Raw genomic sequence first — 13,792 nt, 5'->3', positions numbered from 1 at the left:
AGAGCACAGGCTCCGGACGCGCAGGCTCAGTGGCCATGGCTCACAGGCCCAGCCGCTCTGCAGCATGTGGGATCCTCCCGGACCGGGGCACGAACCCGTGTCCCCTGCATCAGCAGGTGGACTCTCAACCACTGTGCCACCAGGGAAGCCCAGACAAGTAATTTTTAATGTTGGGTTTCATATATGTTCTTAAATAAGAAGAAAAAATTTAGGATGGTAATATTTTACTTATATTAAGTTGCTTTTTAAATTAAAATTGAATGATTTACGTTACACCAGATCAATGGAACAGAAAGGAGACCCAGCAATAAACCCGCGCATGTGTGTTCAATCAATCTATCAAAGGAACAAAGAATATACAATAGGAAAAGGGTACTCTCTTCAACAAATTGTCCTGGGAAAGCTGGACAGGCACATGCAAAAGAATGAAACTGGACCACCATCTTAAACCATAAACAAAAATTAACTCAAATGAATAAAAGACTTAAATTTAAGACTTGAAACCATAAAACTCCTAGGAGAGAACACAGCGGGTAATAAGCTCCTTGACCTTGGTCTTGGCAATGAATTTTTGCATTTGATACCAAAAGCAAAAATAAACAAGCAGGACTACATCAAACTAAAAAAGGTTCCGCACAGCAAAGGAACCCACCAACAAAATGAAAAAGCAACCTCTGAAATTGGAGAAAATATTTGCAAATCAAATATCTGATAAGAGGCTAATATCCAAAATTATATTTAAAGAACTCACACAACTCAACAGCCGCCCCCCCCAATAAAAACCCCACAATCCAATTTAAAAATTGGCAGAGGAACTGAAAAGACATTTTCTTCCAAAGACAACATACGAATGGCCAATAGGCACATGAAAAGGTGCTCAAGGTACATGAAAAGGTGCTCAAAATCAGGGAAATGCAAATCAAAGCCACAATGCATATCAGCTCACACCTATCAGAATGGCTGTCATCAAAAAGACAAGCGGGGCCTCCCTGGTGGCGCAGTGGTTGAGAGTCCGCCTGCCGATGCAGGGGATACGGGTTCGTGCCCCGGTCTGGGAGGATCCCATATGCCGCGGAGCGGCTGGGCCCGTGAGCCATGGCCGCTGGGCCTGCGCATCCGGAGCCTGTGCTCCGCAACGGGGGAGGCCACAACAGTGAGAGGCCCGCATACCGCAAAAAAAAAAAAAAAAAAAAAAGACAAGCGATAGGACTTTCCTGGAGGCACAGTGGTTAAGAATCCACCTGCCAATGCAGGGGACACGGGTTCGAGCCCTGCTCCGGGTAGATCCCACATGCCGTGGAGCAACTAAGCCTGTGTGCCATGACTACTGAAGCCCGTGCTCCTCAACAAGAGAAGCCACCGCAATGAGAAGCATGTGCACCGCAAAGAAGAGTAGCTCCTGCTCGTCGCAACTAGAGAAAGCCCGCGAGCAGCAACAAAGACCCAGTGCAACCAAAAATAAATAAATAAAAAAATTTTAAAAAGGGCTTCCCTGGTGGCGCAGTGGTTGAGAGTCCGCCTGCCGATGCAGGGGACACGGGTTCGTGCCCCGGTCCGGAAGGATCCCACATGCTGCGGAGCGGCTGAGCCCGTGAGCCATGGCCGCTGGGCCTGCGCGTCCGGAGCCTGTGCTCCGCAACAGGAGAGGCCACAGCAGTGAGAGGCCCGCGTACCGCAAAAAAAAAAAAAAAAAAAAGACAAGGGATAACAAAATACTGGTGAAGATGTGGAGAAAGGGGAACCCTTGTGCACTGCTGGTGGAAATGTAAACTCGTGCAGGCACCATGGAAAACAATACGGAACTAAAACTATACCATATGATTCAGCAATCCCACTTCTGGGTATGTACCCAAAAGAAATGAAAACAGGATATGGAAGAGATTTATCTGCACTCTCATGTTCACTGCAGCATATTCACAACAATCAAGATAAAGAAACAACCTAAATGTATATCAGTGGATGAATAGATACAGAAAATGTGGTACGTAAAAAAATGGAATACTATTCAGTGATAAGAAAGAAGAAAATCCTGCCATTTGCAACAACATGGATGGACCTTGAGAGCATTATGCTAAGTGAAATACGCCAGACAAATACTGCATGGTATCTACTTATATGAAGAATCTGAATAAAAAGTCAAACTCATAGAAAAAGAATAGAGAAGTGGGTGCCAGGGGCTGAGGGGTGGGGGGCAGGGAGGTTGATAAAAGGGGACAAAGTTTTAGTTTAAAGTTAAAGTTTAAGATGAATAAAGTCTGAGGATCTAATGTATAACATTGTGACTACAGTTAACAACACTATACTGTATAATTGAAATTTGCTAAGAGAGAACTTAAATGTTCTCTCTCTCTCTCACACACACACACTCACACACACACACACACAAAAAGGATAAATAGGGGAATTCCCTGGCAGCCCAGTGGTTAGGACTCCGTGCTTCCACTGCACGGGGCACGGGTTCGATCCCTGGTCTGGGAACAAACATCCCATAAGCCACGCGGGGCAGCCAAAAAAAAAAAAAAAAAAGATAAATATGTAGTTGAAGATGTGTTAATTAATTAGATGGGAGGAATCCTTTCACAATCCTTTCCTTTATACATATTCAAGTCATCATTATGTACACTTTAAGTATCTTACAATTTGGTCAATTATACCTGAAACTGAATGAAAAATACTCAATGCTACAAGTCTTGTGAAACAAACTATAAAAAATGCTTCATGTACCTAGAGGCAGGACAGGAATAAAGACGCAAACGTAGAGAATGGACTTGAGGACACGGGGACGGGGAAGGGTAAGCTGGGACAAAGTGAGAGAGTAGCACTGACATATATACACTACCAAATGTAAAACAGATAGCTAGTGGGAAGCAGCTGCATGGCACAGGGAGATCATGTCACCACCTAGAGGGGTGGGATAGGGAGGGTGGGAGGGAGATGCAAGAGGGAGGAGATATGGGGATATATGTATACGTATAGCAGATTCACTTTGTTGTACAGCAGAAACTAACACAACACTGTAAAGCAATTATACGCCAACAAAGATGTTAAAAAACAATGCCTCATGTTACACCTCTGTATTAGTCTATACAAGATTATGAGCTAGTTCAAAGTGTATAAATATATTTTAGAAACAAAATATTATGAATTTCTGAAACTATTACTTAGCAAATCAGGCGCAAAATGAAAGTAACTGGCTTTAAAGAAACGTATTGCTAAACACATTAAATTATGCATTAAAATTAAGCCTTTGTGTCTTCTCAATAAAAAAATGGTAAAAGAGAATTAGAAATTCAATGATATCCTAACTTCAAAATTGGTTTTTAGCAATTCTACATATTATATACACACACACACACACACACACACACACGCACGCACGCACGCACGCAACCGGGGCAATCCATACATTAAGCAGTTTAAATGCCTTAAACTACCTCTGTCCAAAACCAGATATCCAACGCAAGGCTAAAGAAAGCCAAAAATATAAAGATAGTTGAAGAGGTCCACACTAGCCAGAGCCACTATCATAATGAGAGATCTTTCATGTTCTCTCACTCCTATACCTATAACTCCCAAATGCCTGGTAATGTCTCAAGGTACCCTACCTAGTTTGTGAAACTTAAGAACCAAAACAATATGAATATATACAATAGTTCATAACATGCTCCTCATATTGTTTAAGCAATGTTGACTTAGTACCCCACAAAAGAAATTGGTTTTAAAATATCTTGAAGTACATCTTAAGTTACCAATATTCAAGTTAAGAATATAGGGCTTTCCTGGTGGCGCAGTGGTTGGGAGTCTGCCTGCCGATGCAGGGGACACGGGTTCGTGCCCCGGTCCGGGAGGATCCCACATGCCGCGGAGCAGCTGGGCCCGTGAGCCATGGCCACTGGGCCTGCGTGTCCGGAGCCTGTGCTCCGCAACAGGAGAGGCCATGATAGTGAGAGGCCCGCGTACGGCAAAAAAAAAAAAAAAGAATATAATTTATTTTATGAAAAAAACTCAATTCATAGTTTAGGCACCAAAAAATTATAAACTAAACTAACTAGAAAACTTAACAAGATCACAGCTCATTTTAGTCCTACTTGGAAAACAAGATTCAATACCATACAATTTTCAATCTTCTAATTTCAAATATATATCTAGTTTTCAATCTTCTAATTTCAAATATATATCTAGCACTCCAAAACAAAAACAAGAACACACGGACTATACATACAACCTGCTAATTTTTACGTAAGTCTAATAAATGTGAAGTTGGGGGTTAAAAAAGACTAATACAATGGAATATCATGTGACATTAAAAAGAACGAACTGCTGACACATACTATAAAATGGGTGAAGCTTGAAAACATTATAAGTGAAAGAAGCTAGTCACAAAAGGCCACACATTATTCCATTTGTATGCAATGTCCAAAACATGCAAATCCATAGAGACGGAAACTTAGATTAGTGGTTGCCCGGGACTTGTGGGAAATAAAGAGTGATGACAAATAGGTACAAGATTTCTTTTGGGGCAGGGCTCCAGTGGTAATGATCTTGGTGCTGAGGAACCTGCAGCAGGCGGTGCCCGAGGCGGGCGCGGCTCCGCAAGAAGGTGCAGGCAGTGCGGAGAGCCCTGTGGGTGCAGAGGTTCGACCTGGGGGTCGTCTGTGTTGACAACAGAAAGATTCAGCCAATTAACAGAATCTACAGAGACAAAAATACCCCAACAGATGTGCTTTCCTTTCCATTTCACAAGGATCTGAAAGCAGGCAAAATTCCCCAGCCTGATTTTCCAGATGAGTATAATTTAGGAGACATATTCCTGGGAGTGGAGTATATCTTCCAGCACTGCAAAGAAAATGAAGATTACTATGACATCCTGACTGTGACTGCCACCCACGGGCTCTGTCACCTGCTGGGCTTCACACACAGCACGGAGGCCGAGTGGCAGAAGCGGTACCAGAAGGAGAAGCAGGTTCTCGAGGAGCTGAGCAGGCACACAGGGACCAGGTTTCCGCCCCTGAGCAGGGGCCTCTTCTTTTTTTTTTTTTTTTTTTTTTTTTTTTTTTTTTTGCGGTACGCGGGCCTCTCACCGCTGCGGCCCCTCCCGTTGCGGAGCACAGGCTCAGGACGCGCAGGCTCAGCGGCCATGGCTCACGGGCCCAGCCGCTCCACGGCACGTGGGATCCTCCCGGACTGGGGCACGAACCCGTGTCCCCTGCATCGGCAGGCGGACCCTCAACCACTGCGCCACCAGGGAAGCCCCCAGGGGCCTCTTCTGACCGAAGTGCCACAGTGTGAATGGAAGGTGGATCCCCACCTTGGGCCCCAAGGATCAGGGGTCCCCCACGCTGAGGTCCCTGCTGGCCACTGCTGTCCTGTGGGGCTGCGGAAGTGCCAGCCCTAGCAGGTGCTGAATTCTATGAGTGGAACCTGCCTCTTAGAACACTAGAGAAATTTCCACTCACTTCTTTGTTCAGGACACAGGTAGGTGTGTTATTTTCAGTGTTGTAAATAAAATAGTTCTAAGTGCTCAGAAAAAAAAAAAAAGATTTCTTTTGGGGGCTCTAAAACTAGGTTATGGTAATGGTTGCACAATTCTATAAATATAATAAAAACCACTGAATTTTATACTTTAAAGTGATGAACTTTGGGGTATGTAAATTACATCTCAACAAAGCTGTTTTTAAAAAAGATCAATTAGATAAGCCCTCAGCAGTAGGTATAGTGTGTCATTAAGAACACTGGTATAGTATACAGTGTGATTAAGAGCACTGGCTGGAGCCAGACTGCCTGCCTGTACCACTTATATAAACTGTTCAATTGTAGGCAGGTTAAGTAACCTACACTTCATAGTATAAAGAGAGTTAACAGACATAAAAACACTCAGAATAGCACCTGGCTTACATTAAAAGTATTATATGAGTTACTCTTATTAATCAGCCTTTTACAGGAGAGAAAAATCCACACTTCTTTGGAGTTGAAGTAAAAATGAATGTAAAAATTATCCTTAATGAAAATTGTTACTTTTAAAATTTAGAGTATACATGAATAATGGAACATATATATCACATTAAAATAATCTAGGGGAAATACAAAATATAAATTATAGCTCTCAATTTGTAAATATTACTTGGTTTCAGTTTTAATCTACTTTGTAATCCTACCTTATACCTTCAAGGAGCCAATATTAAATATAATTAAACGCATCACTTATACCAATTGGTTTTGATAATCTTAACTTGTCCAATTCTTTTAATTTACAAAATGAGTGTTCCCTCTAGTGGTATTTTACAATGAGAAAAGTCAATGTTTACAAAAGATGGAAGATTTTATTTGTAAACATTTAATTATTATAAACATTTGTTTTAGTATTTGTCAAGTACTGAATGGGTAATAAGTTAATCATATTTTATAAAACAATGAAAATGCAATATATTTCTTCTACCATGAAGAAACTGAAGTTCTCTATAGATCATTCCTAGTATACTATTATAAAATTTTAAATGAATTGTAAATATATTAATAGTCCTTCAGATATTCAGAGGTTATATACTCATACCTCAAAGAGAAGCCCTTTAGGACTATTATATGAAGATCGTTTTTCAGAATTCATACCATGGAATAGATTTTAAACAGATGCCAAGAAATGTCACAGATTTAATAAGCCACGCAACTAACCCGGGTTTGAAAGTTCCTGAGCTGTTCTAACTGCCCAGCAGGCCTCCCTGTTTAGATGGAGACTATAATTTTGGAAGTAAAGAGCAAATTCATAAAAAACTAGAAGCCCCACGACTAGTAACAAAGAAGAACTCTCTCTCCTGGCAAGCATGTTATTTTATCCCCAGAAATAAGCAATTGCCAAAATATAACTCATAATTGTTTATATATAACATTATACAAGTATTATCAATACTTTTAAAATCTGGGGGAAATGCTGTCAATTTCTATTCCTCTTGGATGACACTCTTCATATTTTAGTTCTTCCTTGATGATTCTCTGGTCTATCACTATGAAAATTAATACAACAATAATAGCTACTTAACGTTAGTGAGCATCTATTACGTAACCAATACCATTCTAGGTCCTTTTATCACCATTTTCTACAGTATAACATATTTTTAAAAATCACTTCCACATACTTCATCTTCCCAGAGAGTATATTCCAATGGAAGGATAGCAGCAAGGAAGAAGTGCCTTTCAAGATTAGTGACTGTCATCAAGATTTATGAGTTGCCATAAAAACTTCCAAAGATCTCTTCTGGGTACCACAGCCACAATCTCCTACAGATTTTGCTTCATTAATCCTTTGACCTCAATCTACCACTTTCTCAATCTAAGTCTGTCAGAATAATCTTTAGTCTTGCCTGTACTGCTTAACCCCTTGTCACCTGGACAGCAGAGAGAACCTGAGACTGTTTAAATCTCAGCTAATACTCAACTGAACCAGAGAAATGGCCTAATGTACATCAGTATTTCACGCAATTGAAGGCCTCTCATTCTGCCATTCCTACTCTTGCAAATCATCCTTTCTTCCCTTGGATTTCAAGGCAATCAGAGTCTAACCTTAAAGGCCATATATTTCAGAGTATTCTTGACCTCATGGGCTAAGTTCTTGCTGTAATGGGCCACTTTGGAAAACTATCAAATCCAGGTACAAACATCGAGAGAAATGCGTGAAGAATAGAAAGAGAAGGGTAAGGATTATACAAAGGATAGCAAAGGAGTTATAACAATTGAATTAAAAATGTAGCTGAATGTCCTAATAGTCAAGCTAGGCACATACAATGAGATTTTATCATAACTTTTATAATATAATATTTGGTACACCTGCTTAAAAAGTTCAAATTTAAAAAGTGGTTCCTTGGACTTCCCTGGTGGTCCAGTGGTTAAGACTGCACTTCCACTGCAGGGGGCACTGATTCAATCCCTGGTTGGGGAACTAAGATCCCACATGCCCCACAGTCACCTCCCCCTCAAAAAAAAAGTGGTTCCTTAACCAAATAGAGTATCTTACTCCTACTGTAGGATACTCCTACTGCAGGACTGCAAGTATTCCCCAAGAGTAAAATTGGGGGAATAACTGTAGTTTAAACTAAAAAGGTTAATGGTAATACGGACAGAAGACTTTACAGATGTTTATAAGGAGATTCACAACTGTATACATTGCTATATGTTATGTTTACCCTCTAACTCAAATAAGCAATCCTCAAACAAACAGAATAAGGCTAAAGAAATCTTTTCAGTTTGAGCCCTATCTGTATATAATCTCTGCTCAGGTGTGCAATATACAACCACTTCACTGGAGTATAAAACCTATGGAGAATCACTGTACTACTGGTTCAATTAACAATTATTAAGCAACTGTTCTAGGTCTTGCTGCACAAAAGAATAATGGAACAGACCCCATCCTTAGGGAACAATTGATCAATCCTGTCAATGGATATTAGCATATCCAACTAGTTACAACATATGTGAGACTGTGATATGTATAATCATAATCTGTGCAAGTTTGTCGAAACTAACAAATTTTCTTATGAAAGTATTAAATAAATTAGGTGATTGTTTTTTTCCATTGTTTTTGGCTACTGACTTAAATCCATTTGTATCTCTAATCAAGCCACACTGTTTTACACTTATACTTTTTTTCTTAGAGTAAGAAATTGTGCCAATTTTTAATTAGGTGGTTTTTAGTATAATTTATTGCATTTCTCATATCAAGGATTTCAGAATTCTAATAGTACATCTTATTTCACTAAATTCTGCTTTTTAGAAAAGTAATTTTAACTACTTTATTCTATTCTTCCCTTTATTCAGTGTTTATCATTCCTAATTGTATTTCTAACCCCTCTCCCCAAGATCAATCAAGTATTCTACAATTACATGTAAAGCATCTAGAAACAGTTGTTGGGGACAATGTCACAAGCATGATACCAAAAATCTAAAAGTATTTTAACCATTTACAACATAAAAGAGGCTATGACAGAAGGTTGATAGGCTATGACCTATTCTCATACAAACATCTATCTAAATGCTACTTTTTTCAACATGTGGTCTTCACTCATTTTAACTGGTTCAGTTCCTGAAAAAAGTGGGTTTCAGACAATATACTATAACTCCAATCAGTTACATAAGACACAACTAACCTTTTGCTCTGCTTGCAGTTCGGCACATCTTTCTTTCTCATGGTTAAGTTCTCCTTCCATTCTTCCAACTTGTTCTCGAAGTTGTGTTGTTTCTTTTTCCAGAACAGCAATTAACTTTAACAGTTCTTCTTTTTCTTTCATGGTTTTCTCAATTTTCAACTATAAAACAGAAAACTCAAATTGTGTTTTTATAATCTTACAATACATTACTAATTCATTTTCCATTTCAAAAAAATAGTGAAGAAATTTGCAGAAAGAACTTTTACATACTATCTACTTCATGTCAATCAGACTCTTTTAGTCTTCAGTTAGAAAAATTCATGAATCATAAATTTAAACCATTTTTTGGTTGGGCAAAGAAAAAAACATTACAAGAAGGTATAAAAGTAATGAATTTTATTATGAAGTTGCCTGCTAATCACTTTTCAAATCAGTACTAAAAATGAGGCATATTAAGTTTCATACATGACTTAATTCTGGGCTGTTCTTATTTTGGGTAATAATCAAGGAGAAAAATGTGTACCTCTTCTTGAATGCAAATCTATGGGGAATCTTTGAATCTATTAAGAACTTCCTTGTGTGTTACATAAGGCCTTCATCTATGGGATTACTGTGAAAAGTTTTGGTTCTTTAAATAAGGTATTAAGGAATAAGTTTCTATATGTATAAAATGGCCTCTATTTAGCTAAATTAAAAGAAACTATAATTAAATGCAAATTTTAGGACAAAAATGCACACTGTAACATATTAACAATATAATTGACTCTTATATGAACACTAAGTTACTTAGTTCAGGAAAATCTAAACTCCAGTATTCTAAAAATTACCAAATTAAGGGACCTAAAATAGTAAATAAAATGGTTAATATTTCTCTTACAGCAAGAAGTCTGATTCTAACAAGGGAAGAAGAATGGAGACTCAGAGGGAAAACTTCACAAAGGAGGCATCATACATTTATCTAAAATAAAATGTTTTCCCCCAGTACACCCCAAGTCACTTTTCCAGGGTCATGGAGTCAAACTCTAATTAAACTCTAAAATGGCTCTTATGAAAGTTAAAGAACTGTAAAATTTTTAAATGACCCATCTATCTCTTCCATCAGACTAAATGAAAATGACAGGAGTAAATGCCCTCAAAAGAGAAAAGTTTACTTATTCACTGAATTTCTTTTTACCTTACCTATTTTTTTAAAAATGATTTTTGGCTCTAAACTTTCTGGCCGCTTAAAAATAAAGATACACCTTGACACAGTACAACAGAAACATTATAAAAGAACCATTTTTTCCCAGTGATTCATTTAACTGACACATACTTTAGAGTTCACTGAATCTTAAGAAGAAATTTTTAAAAGGAATTAAAATTATATAAAAGTGTATAAGTCTAATTCCTGTCCCCAGTTTTGTATTCTGATGTCTTTCGAGAATACAAAAAGGTTAAAATTTTACCATGAACACCCATCACCTAAATTCAATAATTATTAATATTTTGCCATATTTAATCTCCCTCTATATACGTTTTATTTCTTTTTCTTACTAAAGCATTTGAAACATAATTGCAGATACTTCACCCCTAAGTGCACAGGCCAAGCATCTCCTAATAAGTACAGTCTTATATTTAACCACTACCATGATCAAAGCTAAGAAAATTAACAATAATTTTATAACACCCAATGGGTACTCCACAGTTAAAATATCCTACACTACCCCCCAAATATCTACTTTTTAAAAATCTAAGATCCAACCAAGGTTCACAAACTGAAGGATTGTGGCTCAATCATTCTTAATGACAACAGTGCCCTAGATAATGTCTCACACTTGTACTAATTTGGTGCATTTTTAATAAAATCATTAAAGGTTTTGATAAATGTAGAAATTTAAAAGACTTATCAAAAAATTGATCAGAATATAAATACCTTATCTCAGAAACATTTACCTAAGAGACAGCATACATTTTATGAGTAGGAAGAAGAGAACTAAATCGTGCAATGTCTCAATTTACTTGGAGCACAAAAGATAGGTAGATGCCAAAATGCCTATTGTTTTTCTGTTGGAGGTCCTGAAATCAGGGTGGTCTAACAAGTATTCAAAAAACTGCAATATAAACAGTCACTGCATTCTTCATAAGATCTAGGCTTGTTTCAGCATCTTTGACTAGCATTCAAATACCAGGCTAAAAACCTTGATCATCAGGCAGTTGTCACCACAAAATGTTTTAGTCACCCTATAAAAGTTACATTTCTTTATTTAAGATAAGAGAGGAATTTCTGGAAGGGGGAAAGAAAGATACAGAAAAATTCACAGTAAATTACTGGTTCCTTCTAACCTTCTTAGTTCAACTGTCTAATATCTATAACCTCTTGTCTTTTTTCTGTAGCCTGTTTTTTAAGATAAATAAAATCAAAGGCATAAAATATTTACATATAAAAAACATCCATCTGAGTATAAAGAATAAGCAATGACTCGCCATAGACTAAATAGGAATGTAAAATAACCAAAAATGTATACTGAACCAATTAAAGATCTTTTTCACAGAAACTCAAATATAACATTCTAATTTTTTAGGTTTAGGGTAAAGACATTGAGAAATATCTTGAAATAGGAATGCTGTTCTATTTTTTTCCTTCACTAAGTACTAAAAATTAAGACATATGGCATTATTAGACCATCTACACAGAAAATTTCCTTTGATGCAAGTGCAATGACTCCAAAATATTCAGTGAAAAACAGTGAGAAGCTTTTTCACCTTTTTTTAAAAAATTATGGTTAATCCAGCTTATTCATTTGATCAGATAAACAGGAAAAGAAATCATTCTAAAAACGCTGAACCTAAATTATGAGACTGGGATGCTTCACTGATTCACTGCCACACGAGATAGAGCATGCTTGTGGTATAGTGAAATGAAGTTCACATCCAATTACAGTTACACTTACTGCTTTATACCACTTTCCCATCAGCTTCACCCCCAAACCTGTACTGTTCTACAATCAACAGATTAGGCCATCCCTAAAGAAGAAAGGTTAGGGTGAAGGAACATTAGGAAGTTTTAGGTCTAAATTCTCTCAATAATTACTTATTGCAGATATACTATGCACAAAATACTGATAAGCCTAGGGACAGTCCCTGCCACAGTGAAATCAGTAACATAATTGTGACAGAAATTTTTTTTTAAGTATTTCAAAAACAACACTCTAAATTTACTATTTTAGTTAAAAAGCAATTGATTTTCAGGTTATACTCCTGCATAACCTAAAAATTCTTAAAATGCCAACCAAAATGAGCTCTGTTTGTAATTTATCTATGATTGATTTGTCTTTTTTAAAACATTCACTATTTTTAAGTCACAGTTCATAACAAAATTATCCAGTTCATAATATAAATTTATGAATCACCAGCTCACTGTTGGTACCAACCTCAAGAAGGCCAGCTTTTGTGGTCACCACCAACATGTCAGAATTTCCTTCATCTTCCATAGTAAGCAACTCTTCAATTGGAGAAGAAGCTCGAAACTGAAAAGGTGTACTTGCTCCACGAATTTCACCCTTATGGGTAACATAACAGAACTGATAAAATTCTCCATCATCATTTGGAAGGTAATATGCTAAGAGGAAGTTAACAAACAAAAAAAGTATTAAATTTTCTGTTATAAAATTATTTGAATTTAACAAATCTTGCCATATCCTCTCATTTCTTTTTTTTTTTTTTTTTTTTATCCTCTCATTTCTGACCCTGTTTCTAAGCACTCAGGATATGTCTTTACTATCTTTCACAAATTATCTATCAAAACTAGACTTCTTTCTTCCCTAAATATGCCCATATTTTTCTTATCTTAGGTCTAAGCTTATACTCTCAGAATATTCTTTCCCTGTATCTTCACTAGGGTAAAACCAATTCATCTGGGAGAGTCAAGTATGCAGTTTTCAATGAGAAAGAGGCTGGGCTTCCCTGGTGGCGCAGTGGTTGAGAGTCCGCCTGCCGATGCAGGGGACGCGGGTTCGTGCCCCGGTCCGGGAAGATCCCACATGCCGCGGAGCGGCTGGGCCCGTGAGCCATGGCCGCTGAGCCTGTGCGTCCGGAGCCTGTGCTCCGCAGCGGGAGAGGCCACAACAGTGAGAGGCCCGTGTATCACAAAAAAAAAAAAAAGAAAGAGGCTGAAGGCAGAGCAATGGAAGAACCAGCATAAAAGCCTAGGAGGACCAGGGGTTGGAATACATCATTTAAAGAAATGTTCCCTCAAATATGACATTAATTAAATGCAAAAGAGAGATATTAACAAACGGAATACACCACACATGTGCACTGTGTAAGGGCAGAAAGAGGATGAGGTCTACTGATGCAGAACAAAAATAAGCTCTGGAACCACACAGATTTATTCTGGAATTCCAGCTCTACCACTAATTATTATTTACTTAACCTCCCCGAGCCCAAATTTCTTATCTGTAAAAGAAATTTGAAGTCATCTATCTCAAAGTTCCAAAGTACCATGGATTATGTAGTTATATCATCTAGCCCACTATCTGACAAATAATATGTGTTCAATATTTGTTCCTTCTCTCTTCAGCTCAACTGTTATCCTCTTTTAAATTTTGCTGGATTATCCTAGCTCAAAATTAATCCTCTCCAAATCCTAGCTCAAAATTAATCCTCTCCAAAGCTCCCAT

General features: G+C 37.7%; 1 protein-coding gene and 1 pseudogene across 3 annotated transcripts in view; one reads left to right on the top strand and one right to left on the bottom strand.

Moving 5' to 3' along the window:
* TAX1BP1 (Tax1 binding protein 1) overlaps positions 1-13,792 on the bottom strand; it is a 90,985-nt gene that overhangs the window by 55,903 nt on the left and 21,290 nt on the right. For both annotated transcript variants that reach the window (XR_014295056.1, XM_082633027.1), the window contains exons 4-5: positions 12,545-12,732; positions 9,135-9,293 (exon numbers count right to left, since the gene is read on the bottom strand). Coding sequence is in view for 1 of the 2 variants with exons in the window: in XM_082633027.1 (XP_082489153.1) it covers positions 9,135-9,293; positions 12,545-12,732 (347 nt within the window). In the remaining variant the exon portion in view is untranslated. The remainder of the gene's footprint in view (positions 1-9,134; positions 9,294-12,544; positions 12,733-13,792) is intronic.
* On the top strand, positions 4,464-5,026 carry LOC309810756 (endoribonuclease YbeY-like; annotated as a pseudogene). The gene has a single exon. The product of its transcript is annotated as an endoribonuclease YbeY-like (transcript).

The sequence above is a fragment of the Mesoplodon mirus genome (genome assembly GCF_964341445.2).
Source record: "Mesoplodon mirus genome assembly, chromosome: 9".
Classification (NCBI taxonomy): Eukaryota; Metazoa; Chordata; class Mammalia; order Artiodactyla; family Ziphiidae; genus Mesoplodon; species Mesoplodon mirus.
Note: the sequence above shows the minus strand (reverse complement) of the source record. Positions and strands in the feature narration are given on the sequence as shown.